The sequence below is a fragment of the Convolutriloba macropyga genome, chromosome 4 (assembly GCF_964194025.1).
Source record: "Convolutriloba macropyga chromosome 4, txConMacr16.3, whole genome shotgun sequence".
NCBI classification, from domain to species: domain Eukaryota; kingdom Metazoa; phylum Xenacoelomorpha; order Acoela; family Convolutidae; genus Convolutriloba; species Convolutriloba macropyga.
The window spans coordinates 25,323,399-25,342,542 of record NC_134471.1 but is presented as its reverse complement, the minus strand read 5'-3'; the positions used below and the strand labels follow the sequence as shown (position 1 = coordinate 25,342,542).

Genomic DNA, 19,144 nt, shown 5'->3' with positions numbered 1-19,144 from the left:
TTGCTGTTTGTCTCGCTTTTTTTAGAGTCAACTTTGAAGAACCAACATTGTCCGCCATGTCCATGTCCTCGTCCATGTTGAGCAGCGTTTTGATAACAGAGTTATCGGGATCCAGATCCAGACTGATGGAAGTTACTGCTGCGCCATTGCATTTCAACAGCAGCAATTTTAACTCCTGTATTGTCTTTTTGACAATTGCCCTCAATCTATTCAGCTGTGGGAAATTTTTCAACGCCGCGTTAGCTTCACTCTTTATTCCTTCGTTTTTTCTGCATTTCATTCTCTCACTCTTATCTACTATCAATTTAAATAGGTGAAGATCGAACTATGAAAGAACTGACTATGAAGCGAGGGGCGTGGGTTCAATCCCGAGTATGAGCAAAAAAGTTTGCAAAATGTGCTGGTGTACAAAAACTTGATTTTTTCCTCCGTTCATTTTTCGTTTTATTCGTTACTTTGACCCTTTTTTCCCCTCATTTTTTCTGCACTTCATTATCTCCCTCTCATTTGTGTATTATCCATCTATCTATCTATTATATTAAATCCTAAATGGCAAAAATCCAAGAGCACTCCAGTTTCTAATTTGCATCAAATCTTGCACTTGTGAATAACATAGAACTGAAAAAATTGGATTTTCGTAGCAAAGTGTCTCTAACAATTTCTGCTTCTATTCCAACACCACAAAAATTGTCGCCAGATGATGCTAAGCGCTGTGGCTCGCGATGGTCTCAAGTCTCGATCTTTCATTTTCTTCGTCCGAATTTAATTCGATCCATACACGTCTTGTCGTGCAATGTTTTATCTTCGTGGCCGAATCTGTGAAAAAACAAACCAAAAAGTCAGAGGCCATACTTCTTGCAGCCATCATTTTGAGCCATCTGGAAGAAGTTTAGCGAGAAGTAACTCACATTTCAAGGTGTCATTTTCTTCATTAGAACTTGACAACATACGAGCTTGTGGCTTCTTGATTGGAGGAGCATGCCTCTAAACTTTCATCTTGGCCAAAACTTGAAAAAAACAGACCAGTTAGTCAGGATATATTTTTATCCATCTGGTAGCAGTTTAATGAAAGGTTACTCACTTTTCAAGACAGATTTTTTGTTTGTCTCTTGCTTCTCTTTTTTGTGGTCAACCTTTTCTGAAGAACAACCTTGTCCGCTATGTCCCTGTCCTCGTCCATGTTGAGCAGCGTTTTGATAAGTGTTATCGGGATCCAGATCCATGCTGATGGAAGTTGCTGCTGAGCCATTGAATTTCAGCAGCAGGAATTTTAAGTCTTGCATTGTCCTGCTGACAGATGCCCTCAATCTATTCATCTCAGGGCAAATTTTTAAAGCCGAGCTAACTTTGTGTTTCTTTCAACTTTCCAAATTTCGACTGATAGAATAGCTTAACGCCAATTTCAACCGTTCAATAGCAACCAGATTTTGTTGCTCAAATTTTCGGACTTCAGCTTCAAAGCTTTGCTTCAGTCTCTTCATCGGTGCAGCAGTCCTTTGTAAAACAGTTTCCACACAGGAGCTTCATTTTAACGAAGAAAAAAGGCTAAAAAGCGAGCAATGTCTTGAAATGCAGAGATGTTTGAAACAATGAAAAAACCTCAAGTTTAAGACTCGTTCAGACCTGCCACCCTAATAACTTTTGATCATGAACACTAATGGATGTTGCTTACCTAATCGCCGGCCATCTTGGATATGTTAAAAATCATTGCATTAGAAATGATATGTGAGAAAAAATCAGTATTGCATTAAGGCAACTCAGTGGTTGTGGTGACTCGATGTAACAATTAACTTCAGTTAATTGCCAGCGTCTCGAGGTCTCACACGAGCAAAAACACAGACACACTCGCAAACAAGTACGCACACATACACACTTAAAGATAGAATCAATGTCCTGATTCTGGTAGTTGTAATTCATGCCATGGATAACGTCAGATTAAGGTTCTCAGCTGAAAGTCAAACACACACACCCTCTAACAGGCACACACACAAGTACGCACGCAAATACAATCACAGACGTATGGGTTCAAGTTAACGAATCAAATGTTTGAAAACGAAACAACCGTTTGAAAACTAACCGAACGTTCGAAAGGAAAGCACTTATCCCAACACTGAGAACAAAATGGGCATTTAAATACCTACAAGCACACACACGCACGCGCACACACACACGCATGCAAGCTCACGGATAAACACACGCACACACACAAGCTAAAACCAAGCCACTAACAGAACACACGCACATGTGCGGATTAGAAGATTAAACATGGAAGCATAGCATGTCTCAAAAGGCTTAAACTACGCTAAACTGCATCTTCAAGGACCGTTCACACACGTGAAGAGAGCTTTAACATGGCAAAGCATTGGAGTTAGAGTCTATCTTATATTAAGGAGCGCAATGTTTAGTATTGTTCCTATCTTCACTTGATCTAAACATCCTTAAACAAGCAGCCTAGACCATCATGCTTAAGCTCTCGGTCCACCCATTAAGAATGCAGGCTAAGGAAAAACAAGCGAGACAAAAAAGCGATTGACGAAAAATTTTGTTCGTTCCAAAGACAAAAACAGGAGTCGCCGGCCCAAGGGATTAGACCTCTGGCTGTAAAAGCAGGGTCAATAGTTCAATCACAAGTATGGGCGGAACAGGATGCATAATCTACCGGGGTTATAAATTTCGGATTTGTTTGTCTCCGTCTTCAGTTCCTCGTTTCTCTCCTTTTCGTTCTGTTCGTTTAACTCTAAAAACTCTTTAAAGCCTCATTTTTTGCATTTCATTCTCTCTTATCTATCTGGCGATGGTGTCAGGTTCGCGAAAGTTTCAAGTCTCGTCTTTTCATATTTTTTGTCCGAATGTGATTCGATCCATGAACGTTTCGTGCCATTTTTCATTATCTTCGTGGCCGAATTTGTTAAAAAAAACATCGAGAAGGTCATTTAGAGCCATCTGGCAGAAGTTTTGCGATGTATAACTCACTTTTCAAGGTGTCATTTTCTTCATCAGAACTTGACATTATACGAGCTCGTAGCTTCTTTAGTGGAGGAGCATGCTTCTCCATTTCCATCTTGTTGGAAACTAAAAAAAGAAGACCCATTAGTCCGGAACAATTTTTCAATCATCTGTTAGGTTTAATGAACGGTTGCTAATTTTTCAAGACGGATTTTCTGTTTGTCTCTTGCTTCTCTTTTTTATGGTCAACCTTTTCTGAAAAAGCAACATTGTCCGCTATGTCCCTGTCCTCGTTCATGTTGAGCAGCGTTTTGATAAGTTTTATTGGGATCCAGATCCATGGTGATGGAAGTTGCTGCTGCGCCATTGAACTTCAGCAGCAGGAGTTTTAACTCGTGCATCGTCTTTTTGACAGTTGTCCTCAAACTATTCATCTCGGGGCAATTTCCTAACGCCGCGCTAACTATTAATTTTCTGTCTTTTTCCAATTTTCCACTGACTGACAGAATAACGCCATTTGCAACCGTTCAATAGCAACCATAATTTGTTGCCAAATTTTTGAAATCCTGCTTTCAAGCTTTGCTACAGTCTCTTTATCTGTACAGCAGTCATTTGTAAACCCGTTTCCCAATGTAAGCTTCAATTTAGCTAAGAATGCAAAAAATTGCAGTTGTCTGAATTGCTGTGTTTGAAACAATGAAAAAACTTCAAAACTTTAGGACCACTTCAGACCTGCTCACCCTAATTACTTTTGATCATCAATGGATGTTGCTTACCTAATCGTCGGTCATCTTGGATATTCAAAAACCATTGCATTAGGATTGACAACATGTAACAAGAATTATGAAAATTGCATTAAGGCAACTCAGTGAGTCAGTGGTTAAACTCAATGTAGCAATTAACAACAGTTAAATGTCAACGTCTCGAGGTCTCACACGCGCAAACAGACAAACTCAAAAAAGTACTCACACACTTACACACATAAAGATAGAATCCAAATCCCGCTTCGGATAGTTATAATTTATGCCATGGTTAACGTCAAATCAGTTCGTAATTTGGAAATAACCTTCAGAACAAGAATTTTCGGGGTGAAATTGTGAGCAAGATCCTATGGTAATAAATTAGGCAGAGTTCGAAAGTTTTAAGTTGTGACTTGAATACTGATTTTCTAGTGGGAAGTTACAAATTGGCCTATGAAACACATACACCCTCTAACTCATACACAAGTGCACATTGTATGCGTTCAAATTAACATATCAAACGTTTTAACACGAAACACGTTTGAAAACTAACCGAACGTTCGAAAACAAAGCGAACATCCCAAAACCAAGAAGAGCAAATTTTTCATTTGAATGCCTACGGGCACACACACGCACGCGCGTAAGCACACGCATGCACGTTCACGGACAATTACACGCATACAAACATAACTCACACAAGCTGAAACCAAGTAATTACCACGAAACACATGCACATGTGCAGTTCTCAAAAAGCTTGTACTACGCTAAGCTGCATGCTGAAGGACTGTTCAGACGCTTTAAAATGGTTGCCTAGCATTCCAGTTAGAATCTATATTAAATTTAAGGTGTCGCACGTAGGAGCAGCGCTCCTATCTTGACTTGCTCTAACGATCGTTAAAAAAACAGCCTACATCATCTTGTTTAAGCTCCTGGTCGTGACATTAGGACTGCAGGTTAAGCAAGAACAAGCGAGACAAAAAAACGATTTACAAAAAATTTTTGTCAGTTCAATAGTTAAAAATAAGAATCGCTGGCCCAAGCGATTAGACCTATGGCTGTAAAGCCTATGTCAATAGTTCAAGCACGAGTATGAGCGGAACAGGATGCATAATCTATCAGGGTTAAAAGTTTTGGATTTTGTCTCTCCTCATTTCCTCATTTCTTTCGTTTTCGTTATTTATCTTTTCGTTCTCTGTTCGTTAATTATATATTGTTCACTCTTTATTCCTTCATTTTTTCTGCATTTCATTCTCTCTTATCTATCTACTATCAATTTAAATAGATGAAGATCGAACTATGAAAGAACTGACTATGAAGCGATGGGCGTGGATTCAAGCCCGAGTATGAGCAATAAAGTATGCAAAATGTGCTGAGGTTCAAAACTTGATTTTTTCTTCCGTTCATTTTTCGCTTTATTCGTTACTTTGACCTTGAGCTTTTTTTCCGTCATTTTTTCTGCATTTAATTCCCTCCCTCTCAATTGTTTATTATCCATCTATCTATCTATTATAATAAATCCTAAATGGCAAAAATCTATGAGCACTCCAGTTTCTAATTTGCATTAAATCTTGCACTTGTAAATAACATAGAACTGAAAAAACTTGATTTTCGTAGCAAAGTGTCTTTAACAATTCTGCTTCTATCCCAACACCACAAAAATTGTTGCCAGATGTTGCTGAGCGCTGTGGCTCACGACGGTCTCAAGTCTCGTTCTTTCTTTTTCTTCGTCCGAATTTAATTCGATCCATGCACGTCTCGTCGTGCAATGTTTTATCTTCGTGGCCGAATCTGTGAAAAAACAGACCAATAGGTCAGAGGCAACAGACCAATAAGTCAGAGGCCATATCCTTGCAGCCATCATTTAGAGCCATCTGGAAGAAGTTTAGCGAGAAGTAACTCACATTTCAATGTGTCATTTTCTTCATTAGAACTTGACAACATACGAGCTTGTGGCTTCATGAGTGGAGAAGCATGCTTCTCGATTCATCTTCTTGGCCAAAACTGAAAAAAGGCCGATTAGTCAACAGTGATCTTGTATCCATCTGGTAGAAGTTTATTGAACGGTTACATGGATTTTTTTGTCTAATGCTTTATCTTTTATTCTAATTCTTTACTTCTGAAGACCCGACATTGGCTACCATGTCCCTGTCCAAAACTAACCAAGCGTTCTAAAATGAAGTGCACGTCCCAAAACCGAGAAGAGCGAAAGTGGTCATTCGAACGCCACAAGCACTCGTACTGGCATGCCCCTCACCTCAAATCAGGCTGAGTGTGCATAGACGAGAGAGTGGTGATCCCAATACCCAAATCCATCCAGGAGGCAGTACCTGAGGCAGTCCACCTCACACACCCTGAGAGCTGGGGATCACCCTGGGCAAGTATGCTCTCTGGCCAAATATGCACTGCGAAGTCCTCAAAAACAGCAAAATATGAACCTTGTACGGAATTTGGCAAGAATCTTCCAAAAATCCCATCAACTAAGTTGAAATCGATAGCAAATGAAAAAGATTAGACAAATTTTCTCGCATGTGTTGACCGTTTTTCCAAATATCCAACTGTAGAATTATTCGATAAAACAAACGGATTGAATATTGTTAAACTTTTAGACGAATACATCCAAGTTTGTAGTATACGACTACATGGATTTGGATGTATTCCACGTAGTATACGACAAAACCACGTAATATACGACACGATGATTAATAGGAAATGAAGTTCAAAATTTTTTGCAAACAAAATAACATAACAGCACATGCAAATGATCATAGAGCCATTAGATTAGTGGAACGTTTGATAAACAATAAAACGACGCTTAAGCTGCATGAAACTAGCTAGTAAAAACAAATTTACAATCAAAGAATCAATAAAATTAATAGTGTAACCAAATGCAACAAAGTTAATTTATAGAAGGACTAAAGACATAATTTGGAAAAATCATGCCTCAAGAAACTGATCAGAGAAGTTATGAGTCAAATTGGCTCTTAAAAATCGCTAAACTAGTGAAAGAGGATCAATAACTTCAAAGTAGTTCATTACCTCAAACTCTAGTCTACAATTCGAATTGAAGGGAAAAACACATCACTTAGGAGATATTCAAATATATTTCAAATGCTGCTTTTAAAAAGAACATTTTGCTTTAAAACAGTCACCTATGAGGTGATCCAAAATCAAAAGTGAGAACCTCAAATCAAGCAGAAGGTGTGACTGAAAATGAAGTGAAAGGAGCAACTAATGCTAGTGGAAGTCAAATTCATATTGCTGTCTGCTTAGATCAATAAAAACCTTTTACATCGAAGGGTAATTTTGTTAAAGGCGGTTGAAAAATTATCTTTAAGGAATCATTCAGCAAACACTAAACAGAAGCTATAGAAGTGGGAGAGAAGACAATGCTCAAGTTTCGAATTAAAACTAATGAACGAAAAAAAAACGGACTTCAAAAGCCCTTCTCATCTATGTGAGCCCTTCTCCCACTTGAGAGATTATCAGCTTTTTTGAAGGTAAAATCGCCCTTGAAAGATTCAAAATTTAACTATAGCAATCATTCACGGGACAGATATCACTAACAAGGAAAACAGATTTTAGAGTCATGAGCTCTTCACGTGCAACTGAATATAAAGTGAACGAAAGACAACAACCTCAAAGCCATATAGAGGCGCAGATTTTAGCGTGCTCCTCGAAAAATTTAGTACATTAGTCTAAAGCCATCTACGAGAGCTTATGTAAAAAATTGTCGTTTCAAAAACGTGGTCTTTCAACAAGGAGAATCGAAACTAAATGAGAACACTAAGAGTCAGAATTGATATGTAATTGAATGAGAAAAGTGCAAATAATACAAAGTTACAGAAGCATCGAATGCTACAAAGTATCTACTGGAAGACAGCAATCTGTTTATGGTTATGCTCAAATTAGACGAACATTCTGAGAAAGTTATAGAACAGTAATTTAAACTACGGCCTCAACTACAAAGATCTCCGATAAATTTAACTTCAGATATCAGTCCGATAGCAAAGGAACAAAGGGCGGAGCGGCTGCAGATATTGACTTTCAAACTCGAAATTGCTGTAATTTGCTATGAAAGCACATATATTGCGTTCCGTGCAAATGTTTGAAAAAAACACATTACTCTTAACTTAAAGTAGTGAACAAAGTAAAAAAAACAAGTGATTCCTTCCAGCCATGACATCTGAAGCAGTTTTGCAATTTCAGCTGCTCAATTGAAAACAAACCACAAACAATTCTTCTTTCATAGCCTCTACAAAGTGTTAAATACAGGGCACAATAAGAAAGCGAAGTGATTACTTGGCTTCGCTAAACTTCCTTTTCTCAGTGAACTCAATCTTTAATTTAAACGTATTAGTTTGAGCCGTCTTTCAACTCTTAGTTTCCTTATGTAATCTGATTGCAAGCTGCGTTTTGGGCAAAAAGCAGAATTTAGCTTTAAAAACCCAATAACCACCGTTTCGTTTTCTTTTGCGCAGCCAGCCTTAATTTTATCAAAGAAAGAATTTGTTCATAAACAAATTTTAAAATAGGAAAAGTGAATATTGAAAATTTCTATTCTGATTGATGAATACAACCGGAAAAAAACAACACCCTACTTGTTTTGTTGATCAACTGTTCACTTTTGCAAGTGAAATCATGTAAACTTGCTACTCTATACTTCCTTTGCTCCCAGAGTCCTAGTTACAATGCAGAGTACCCTAAAGTTTCAGTTGTGTCCCTTTGACCTCTTGGGATCTGCCTGACTATTTCCCCACGACCCACTTTCGGACCTTCTCGGACCTCTGATTTGTGTACAAAGGTGATGAAGTTAAGCAAAACTGGCGCCTTTCGCTTCGGGCGGGTCGGTGGCTCCGCGATTACTATAGATGTCTGCCGTAGGACCATTGGCGGTGCAAAATCAATTACTGGTAGGTGGTTGCGGCGGTGCGGGTACCAAGGTTATCTTCGGTTCCGTCGGCATTCGCACTCGCAACGCTCTTCACACATTCGATTGTATAGAAGAGAAGACTGCGCTCATATTGGCAATTTTCTTACGTTTTATTTTTTTGTTGCCCTCTAACTTTCGTCTTGCCTCTCTAGCGTGTTGATTCATCAGATCCTCTGTGATTTTTCTTGATGGTAATTTTCGTCTTCTGTTAGCGTAAACTTGCAATCAGTTTGTCTCTCTGTTTTGGTTCCGAATTTGGCCAAATCAGTTTCTTACGATTTATTCGTTTTCCCGGTTCTTTTATTATGGACGTGTATGCGTCTGATTTTATCACCGATGACCAGGGCGCCAGAAATTCGTAAAGACTGTCCTGATTTTTCTTAGATCTTTTACTTTTGGGTTTTCGCCAATTTAAATGTTAGTATGGCCTGAGTTCTGGGTACTGCCTGACCAACATCTGGGTGCGGGATCACTCGTGATTCTTCATCAGAATCTGCATTACATCTTTGAACCGCATCCTTGCTTAGTCGATATCTGCTTATCTCTAGTTCGATGTCGCTCCTTGCCTCAGTATCCCATTGCTCATCCGAGATTAACTTGTCCCAGCAAATTGTCTCCATGTCTGAATATTTTTTCAAAATTGGTTTATATGTAAGAGTACTAGGGTCAGGTTCAGTTGAAATATTACTTAATGGAGTATTTGCATTTTTACCAAAACACGCTTCAAACGGTGAGATATTAAGTCTTTTAGCGACAGATACGGAGTTGATAAATAAGTTTATCGATGCTTTCCAATTAAAGCGATTTCGCGCTGCCGTTTTAATACAAGCTAAGCGATTTTTGGTTGTTTGGATTCCCTTTCAACTAGTCCAATTGCTCTGTGGCCCTGTATGGGAGCTTCAATTGTATTTTATTTTGATTACAAAATGCTTTAATTTATCGACCAGTTTGGCGCCGAGCTTGATCTAATCTAATTGTACGAGGTATTCCGTGTAGTAAAACATATCCTTGAAGGAATTTCAAAATATCTGCATTTGCTCTGTCAAATACCTCCGATGTTGGGAATTTAGAAAATCTATCTACATGCGAGAAAATAGACTTCTTGATTCTTTTCATTGTAAATTGGTCCGCCAAAATCAATTTGATTTTCTTCATTTGGTGTTTTGCACAATTTTAATAGTAAACATTTGCTAGAAGGAATAATTCTTTGAATTTTTATCAATTTTGACGCAAGGGTTTTACTTGACCGTTTTTGATGTCTCGTTGCATGTACGGCCACCATGCACGTATTTCCATGTCCGTCATTCCCCAATTCCCTGGATGTGTGGCGTGTATCGCTTCAACGTAAGCGTTTTTAAATGAGTTAGGGATGGCGATGCGATCGTCTTTACATACGCAGCCGTTCTTTGTGTAAAGGTCATTCCAAAGGCTATGTATGTGGGGGCTTATTTGAAGGCATCTGTGTTCATTCTCAGTTAGCACACAGTCCCTGATTTCCCTGAGGACTGCATCCTTTCTGTGAGACTCGCCATCGAATACTGGAGAAAAAGGCCTTGACAAGGCAAAGTTGAAAGCGTCCGTGTAGAAATCATCTGCTGACGGTGATGTCACTGTTTTGTCCGGGTTTGTGGCAGATGGTGTTGCTTGTACTGATGGAGCGGTGGATGGGCCTGCTTCATCGGCATGTGTTTTTGAGGTTGTAGAATGTTGCACTTGCATGAGTGTTTCATCAGAAATCGACATCTTCAATACGTTGTGGAAGCTGTTAGCAACTCGTTGAAAATTTTGAGATTTTTCGACTGATAGATTGGTGAGGCGATTTAAGGCAAAAAGCGAGTGGGGAATGTTTGCCTTCTCGATTTGGGCATTGGAATTGGAGTTATTTGGCGTTAATTTGCTAATTGTATTGCCATGTTGCGTACTCGAGGTGCAAATTCACTGCATATTTTGTAATTCGAATTCGGATTATATGAGACTGGTTTTTTATATGGATTTCGCGCTGCGTTTAATTGCGTCCAATTTAGCAACTATGAATTTCTCTGAGGTTTTCGCAAAACATAGTCAACTAGTCCCATTTTCGAGCCAGGGAGATAGGTGATCTATTGTGAAGTCAAAAGGTAAAAACCTATCGACCCATGAGACAACTTTTATAAAATTTTTTAGCTCTGTTTTTTCTTTATAGATAACAAAGCTCGGTCATGATCGGTCATGACTGTGAATGGCTTACCATAAAGGTAATATTTGAAGTGTTCAATAGACCAAACAACACCCAATAATTCAAGCTCATTAATGCTATAACGATCTTCTATTGAATTTAAGAATCGTGATGCAAAAGCTATAGTGTGCCATCTGTTAGGAGTTCGTTGCTCTAATGCACAACCTAAACCTTTACGAGAGGCATCGCATTTTATACGTGTTTCTAGATCTGGGTTAAAATGCTTTTCTATTGTTTCGGCAATTTTCGTTTTTATGAATTTGAAAGTTCATGTTCACCTGTCCAGACAATTTTTGTGTTTCTTAAGGAGAGGTCTAAATGGGTAACAAATTTGCGATAGTTTTGGAATAAATGTTCCGAGATGATGTACTGATCCCATAAAAGATCTCAATTTTTTGATATTTGAGGATGATGATAATTTTTTGATGGCATCAGTTTTTTTGGATAATGGTGTTATTCCTGTTTGAGTGATACTGTGTCCAAGCCATTCAATTTTATCTCTTGCAATTTTTATCGTCATATTCTGCATTGCAATTTGTGGTGTATTAAGATTTTCTACCATCGCAACATAATTATCGTCAGAAGAGTCGTATTCCGAATTAAACTGTTCATTATAGTTTATTTTCAGAATTTTCTACAGTAATGATGCGATTATCTTGACGAGAATTTCTTGTTTTATGAGAGACCACAAAGATTGAATTTCTGACCCAGAGTGGGGTCAAGCAGACGATGCGTTGGAGTCCAATTTTGGCCACAACCTCTAAACTGGTCAATCGATGCTCGATTGAGTCTAATTTCGCCTGTTTGATTTCCGCGTGCATTCGCGCCGCGAAATCTATTGAAGGATTGTATAGCATTGATTGCACTGCCAGATGCGTTGTTGTCGTTGGATGAGATTCGTTGAGGGTTTTGGTGTCCCATTTCCAAATTGACAGCTATACTGAGTGTCTACTGTGTCACGAGGATTTCACGTCGAATATCATCATCCAACATATTAGTGATGAAGATGTCTGATTATTACTTCCCCTCGACTTTCGAAATCACAACTTTCCGCCGACTTTTTCAAAATGCTAGAGAACTGTTCTACTGTTTCACCATTTTTCTGTTTCCTAGAGAAAAACACGTAGCGATCAAAAGTGATGTTTCTGGGTCGTATGGAAGCTATTTCCATCTCCAAGAGTTTGAGGGTAGAGAGGTCGTGGTTGTCATCATTGGGAAATTTTTGCGTTAAAGGACGTCTTCCCGTTCAAATACTGAGGTAGAGGAATGAGTCACATTTCTGATCGCATAAAGACCATGGTCTTTCACCACAGAAAACGCCCGCCTCCGTGATTTCTTGGCATTTCAATTCCAATTGAAGCTTCAACTTATTATTCCGGATTCGCTGATCTCGTTCCGTTTCCTCTGTTGCATCCTCGATAGCCATTTCGTATTTCGGCTCGACCGGTAGTCCTATCCTCGATAGCCATTTCGTATTTCGGCTCGACCGGTAGTCGTAGATAAGTTGACTTTGGTTGGAGTAGCGTGTCCGACGTTATTTTCTCTTGCAAGGATTGTCAGTTTTGAATTCGCAACTACTCCCAACGTATTGGTGGGTCCGGTGTAGCCCGTTCCCAAAACGGCTCAATTGAAAGCGGGGTCTTGCTGGATTGGCAGGCTGACTGCGCCATGTCATACAGAAATCGTTTTCTGTAGTCGGGTAGATTTGCGGAGAGATTTATGGTATTAATTGCTGCGAAATTATTAGTGATTTCGCAGAGCGTTTCCACCACCTAATTTGTGCTTAGTAGATTAAACTTTCTGAGTCTCAATTTTAAGCGGTTTTCGCGTCGCAAATACAGCGTTAACTTTTAGACTAGTATTTCGCCTAGCGAAACTATTCTTGTATTCGATATTTTGAATTGAGCGATCCGCGGAACGAAATTCGAAATAAAGAGTCAACTGAAAATTGAATATAGATTCGAGAGAATGAATAAATAGGAACAACAGAATTTTGATCAGCAATTTGATCATAACTTATAACTAAAATTGGAAACTTGCGGTAAAACAGAATGAGCAGACAGTATGAACAGACAATTAAATCACAACGTTAGGTAAAAAAAATTTAGCGAGCTTGATTGAGGAAGATTTGATCTTCAAAACAGCATTGAACAAATTGGAACTAAATGGAAATGAACTAAATTGAAGATTAAATGAAAATACGGTATTTAGCACTAAAATATCAATGACCCAATGTATACTATATCACAGGGTTACTGAAAAACTAGTTGCCATCTGTCAAAGTAAATTTGGTCCAGCAGTTTTCAATTTTCAAGCAAGATTGAAAACAGCTGGATTAAGGTAACGGGTGAATTGCAGTCGCTGTGCTGCCTCAACAAGAGTGGCATAAAAGGAATTTGACCAAGATTCCTACGCTTGAGTAAACTAATTCTCTATTTTAGGCTCAGACGAGGCAGAAAAGTACTGCCTATGACTCGGTCTTCCATGCTTTTGGAGAAAATGGCATTAAAATTTCAAGTTCACACAATTTGTCAATTTAATGACCTTCTGTTGTTTTTCGGGAAAGTTCGAGGTTTAATCAGAGTTCAACTATAAGGCAAGTTTCTGGTGCCACAAAAATGCAGAATCCAACCAATAAAACGGTGACCAAGGTTCGATATACAGGTTATAATCATCCGAGCAATGGTAAATAGCTCTTTTTCGCTCAAGCTGCCTCAACAATAGTATTGCACAAAAAAAATTTGACCGAGTTTCCTACGCTTGAGTAAACTAATTCTCAAAATTGGGCTCAGACGAGGCAGAATAGGACCGTCCGTGACTTGGTCTCTCATGCCTCTCATTTTAAAGATGCATATTGGAGCTTTTAAATTCACACAATTTTTCAATTTAGACTTCCGTTTCCCTTAAACGCCGCTTTCTTCGTATTCGTTAAAAACTGGCGTCTATGAACATTGCAGTAAATCTATCTTGGCTTTTGTTTTGGTGCAATTAAGTCCGACAACGTTTTTGACCTCATACACCCAATTCATCAAAAGCACTGAGTTAGATTACGAAACATACGTCCTGTTTCAGTAATTTTTTTTGCGATTGAGCTTAAACTTGTAAAGTTAAGAGCTGACGTTTAAGAATAAAGACGCACTCAAAATGTGAATATGCCAACATTTGCTAGTGAAAACGGCAGGCAAACCACTATAGAAATTTTATGGCTGGCGAATCAGAATTGAGAAAATGTATTACTGTTTGAGGGGTTTATCGCTTCCATCGAAAATTGTTTTAAGTCGAATATAAGCAGTAACTTAAATATGCTCAGGAATCACGTGAAGCTAATAAAATTTTGGGTTAAACTGGTCACATGTTCGGTTGATATTCATAGGGATTCCTATAGCCCGTAACGCATCGGCAAACGCGGTAGATTTTATTTTGCCTTCGATTTTGATGAAGTAGGTGATTATTGAACGCATAAAGTTAGTGTTTTAAATTTATCGGCAAATCAGATCAATGCACTCGTTTGTCTTCGCAATATCGGTTTTTCGGTTCAATGAAAAACGATAAAATCGATAAAGTAAAACCGTGTAATTTTCAAAAACATAACATAGCGTATGTAGTCGAAGTAGGTCGGTCAGAAGAGAATGACCTTTGACCCGAGTCAGTCTTTTTACTTATCAAATAGAGGCGAGAGCTGCTTGCCTCTATTTTTTCATGAGTTGTAATTGTTTCTTGAAATAACTGGCCCTGGCTGCTTGCGCAGGATTGAGAAGAAATAATCTTTGACAGGAAAAAGCTGTTTCTAGTTTTGAACTTTGACCACTGAGTAGATAATTAAGTATGAGAACTGATTTCTACTTTCAGCCGAATTTTTCAATGGAACAACTGGGAGACAAATGATGAGTTGTGAGAACGTGGTGGACACATCCTGCTACCCTCCAGTCATAATGCCATTAAAGGACCTGACTTCTCACATAATGACCAACCACAGCAATGCCTCACTTGATGCTGGTCTTGATAGTCTACCTCCATTCCAGATGATTCCAGTACCACCACCCCCTTCAGATTCAGAACAGAAGCCACCTCCTCCCTCGGGGCAACTTGAAGTCAATCCACCTGAGATAAATATAAATGTGCCAACACATGAAGTTCCTGCTGGGGTAGTTCCAACTGAGTCAGATGAGCAACATCCAGAAGGTTTAACTGAGGAAGTTCCAACTGAGACAGACGCACAGCCACCGGCAGTTTCACAAGTTCCCCCAGAGACAGAAGAACAACCTGAACTTCCGCCAGAAAATATTCCATCAGAGGATGAAGCGCCAACTGAAACTCAACCCGAGACGAACGAGCAACCTCCGGCAGTTCAACCTGCAGTCATTCCACCTGAGAACAATGAACAACCTACAGCAATTCCACCTGCAGACATTCCACCTGAGAACAATGAACAGCCTTCTGCGATTCCACCTGCAGTTATTCCACCTGAGACTAATGAACAACCTCCTGCAATTCCACCTGCAGTTATTCCACCTGAGACTAATGAACAACCTCCTGCAATTCCACCTGCAGTTATTCCATCTGAAAACAATGAACAACCTCCTGCAATTCCACCCGCAGTCATTCCGCCTGAGACTAATGAACAACCTCCTGCAATTCCACCTGCAGTCATTCCACCTGAAAACAATGAACAAACTCCTGCGATTCCACCCGCAGTTATTCCACCTGAGAACAATGAACAACCTCCTGCAATTCCACCTGCAGTGATTCCACCTGAAACTAATGAACAACCTCCTGCAGTTCCACCCGCAGCTATTGCCCCTGAGAACAATGAACAACCTCCTGCAATTCCACCCGCAGTTATTCCATCTGAGACTAATGAGCAACCTCCTGCAATTCCACCTGCAGTTATTCCACCTGAGACTAATGAACAACCTCCTGCAATTCCACCTGCAGTTATTCCATCTGAAAACGAAGAACAACCTCCTGCAATTCCACCCGCAGTCATTCCGCCTGAGACTAATGAACAACCTCCTGCAATTCCACCCGCAGTCCTTCCACCGGAGACAGAAGTGGAACCTGAACCAATGCTTAATCATCAGAAGGAGAGCAAAGAGGATAGTGGGTTAACCGGTGAGTAAATATGGAATAGTTGAACTCAATTTCTTGGGTGCTGAACATTCGATGGTGTTTAAATTATTTTTTGGGGTTGAAATGAAAATGAAGTAACTTAGAGTCAAGAGTTAGACCACATTTCATTCAAAATTATGTCAAAAAATCCATTCCTAAATTAATGGAAAATACTGAAGCCTGAAAACAATTTGATGCAGAAAAAATTTCGATTAGCTTGTTCGTGTACAATGAATTTCAACAAAGCTCCCAGGAAGCGTTGCGCGTTGCAATTGTGGACCAAAATATGACGTAACTGGAGCGTATGCTAGCTAGTAAATATTTTTAACAGCTGCAATAGCTTCAACTGAGAGGCCATTAATGGTTTCCTCTTGGTTTTTGCGAAAGAGTTGAATAGTATTTGGGTACTCTACTTTAATTCGAAAATTTTGATTTGCTTTCCGGAGCTGTTTCCGGAGATAATTTATCCGGAGATATTAAGGTTTCTGAGCAGTTTTCAGAGCTTAGAGATTTGCAAGCCTGTGATTTAAAAACGTGTTTGTAAAAAATGATAAGGTTGTGCATGTTCATGTTTTTCCTTGGTTTTCGATTGCTCTCAAACATAGTTTGTAGCAATCATAATAGTCAAGTGGGTTTTATGAGATTTTTATTCCTTTTTTCCGACTATTCTATACACGATTTCCGGCAATTCAACGAAACAAAAGGGCTTCTGAGAGTTTGTGAACTTCAACAACCCTTCCCCGCTTCACCCCGCCCAGATTTCAACCCCCCTTCACTCCCCTAAGTTGTTGGCTGAATATTTGGCAGGGGCCCAGACAATTGTACTTCGAGTAGATTCAGGAGTGTTCCAGCTACATTTGTAATGGTTTGTTCAAACTTGGTTTTCGAAGTAAAATTGCATTAGAAATCCTGACATAGGTTGACATTGAACAACTGAAGTTTCGTTGAAACTTATGTTTAATGTTGTCACTGACATGACTTCTTTTGTCGAAAACGAACGGAAGTGATTTTCGACAGGAGCCACACAACACAAATTACAATCATACAAAACACTCGCAATCAAAGGAAACTAATATATCTAATCTAAATCAAAATAACAAACAACATTTTTTATTAGAACATTCGAACGATAACCCCCACCCAAATTAAGTTGTTTTCAATAACATATTTTGATGCACAACCACATCAGGCAACGAATTCAACCCCTGAAAAAGCTAAGTATTGCTCTAAAAAATTGATTGAAATGAGAAACAATTGATCTGCACCATGAGTTTGAAGTTTCAGTATCCAAAGATCTAGAAACTTTTCTAAAACAGTCCAAATGTAACAGCAAGAGGGTTCGCAAAACATCAAAACAGACTGAAAGCAGATCCAAAAGACCAAAAGACAGTCTTTAAAAATTTATCTTATTATTTACCCGCGCGCTCTGTTTTCGGTTTTTGGGGTTTCACTCGCCCCAAATCCCTCCAAGTTGGTTGCCTTCCCAACCCCCCGCGCTTTCTTTGCTTTCGGTTTTTGGGGTTTTACCCGCCCCAAATCCCCCCAGGTTGGTTGCCTTCCCAACCCCCTCCCCCCGCGCTTTCTTTGCTTTCGGTTTTTGGGGTTTTACCCGCCCCAAATCCCCCCAGGTTGGTTGCCTTCCCAACCCCCCGCGCTTTCATTGCTTTCGGTTTTTGGGGTTTTACCCGCCCAAATCCCCCAGGTTGGTTGCCTTCCCAACCCCCCGCGCCTTCATTGCTTTCGGTTTCTGGGGTTTTACCCACCCCAAATCCCCCCAGGTTGGTTGCCTTCGGCCCCAATTGTAAGATCACGAGTTGTTGCTGTACTGTATGATATCGGTGTAAAATCAGCAAGATAAGAAGACAAGATAAGATAATCGATCGCAAATATAATAATCGAAAAAGGAAGTTTGGGAGGAATTAAAGGTATGAGCGACTGAAAGGGGGAAAACGAAATTCAGCAAAAGAATATCCCAAAAATAGTTTGGCATGCAATGCTTGACTATTGATCGCAAAACTTAGACATTTGATGTGAAACTTTGCAATAATGTAACTTGTTGCATCAACTTTTGGGGACGACTTGACTTACAATTCTGTACCTTTTCCTATTGAAAACTAAAGTATACATCTGCTCGTGAGAACGAGAACACAAAATAACTCATTTGTTTATTAAGACTTTGCTTAGCTTGATGAGTGGTCTTACTTTCTCGCCATGTGGAGTGTTCAGTTTCACGGAGCGTACTACACCATCTGAACCGGGATAAATTTTTAACTTTTGCAAGAGGCCAGAGACCTCGTGGCGTGAAGTCTTCAAGTAGCCAAACCAAATCATTTACCTTGAGGTTTTCAGAAGTTTTGTTCCACTTCGACCTTGTCTGTTGCTAAGGGATGTATTCGGGAAGAAATCTATTCCAAAAATGCGAGGCCAGTTCTTGTGCAGATTTCCATGACCTGGACACGGTGACCTTTTGCGTTTCGAAAAGACCAGGAGGGTAGTTAACTGACGCTCTTCCGAGTAAAAAGTGGTTAGGCGTGAGAGGCAGAGGATCGTTAATTTTACTCGGGACATTAGTTAGAGGTCTAGAATTCATATTGGATTCAATCTCACATACCAGTGTCCACAAAATATCTGAAAGGGTTCTTGACCCAATTACTTTGTACAGAGATAACTTGAATATCTGCACTAGGCGTTCCCAACTTCCGAAGTGTGAAGGCGCAAGAGGGTTAAACACCCACTCAATTTCGACCTGCATCAGATGCAAATGACTTTCAAAATCATGGGAATTTCTAAGGCTTGCAATACTGGGTTGCAAAGAGTAATTTGATCCAACAAAGGATTTTCCACAATCGGAAAAGAACTTTTTGGTTTTCCTCTACGGCTGATAAAGCGACGGATGCAATTGATTGTTGAATCTGTTGTCAAGTCGACAGCAACTTCTAGATGGACAGCGCGTACTACTAAGCACGTGAAGAGGAGTATGTATCTAGGCCTATGTTTCTTCCATGTTCTTTAACTGGAAAGGGTCCTACGAAGTCTCCATTAATAAACTTCTAGTTTGTTCTGTGCCACAATGCATGTTTGTTTGGTGAAAATGTTTAACCATTAGTCTAACACTCTGATTATTTCCATCTAGGATCAACGAGAAGCGCGCAGTTTCTAGTCTCAATGCTTTAGACAACCGTCCTCGAGCACGCAAGTGCTGGT

General features: G+C 39.5%; 2 protein-coding genes across 3 annotated transcripts in view; both read left to right on the top strand.

Annotated features, from left to right (window-relative positions):
- Positions 1-19,144, top strand: part of LOC142337547 (ras-related protein ORAB-1-like) — a 555,140-nt gene that overhangs the window by 80,341 nt on the left and 455,655 nt on the right. The gene's annotated exons all lie outside the window — the stretch shown is intronic.
- The window catches only part of LOC142337545 (uncharacterized), a 47,330-nt gene that overhangs the window by 25,191 nt on the left and 2,995 nt on the right, over positions 1-19,144 (top strand). Inside the window, exon 5 of the mRNA XM_075386844.1 lies at positions 14,681-15,943. Within this exon, the coding sequence (XP_075242959.1) occupies positions 14,681-15,943 (1,263 nt within the window). The remainder of the gene's footprint in view (positions 1-14,680; positions 15,944-19,144) is intronic.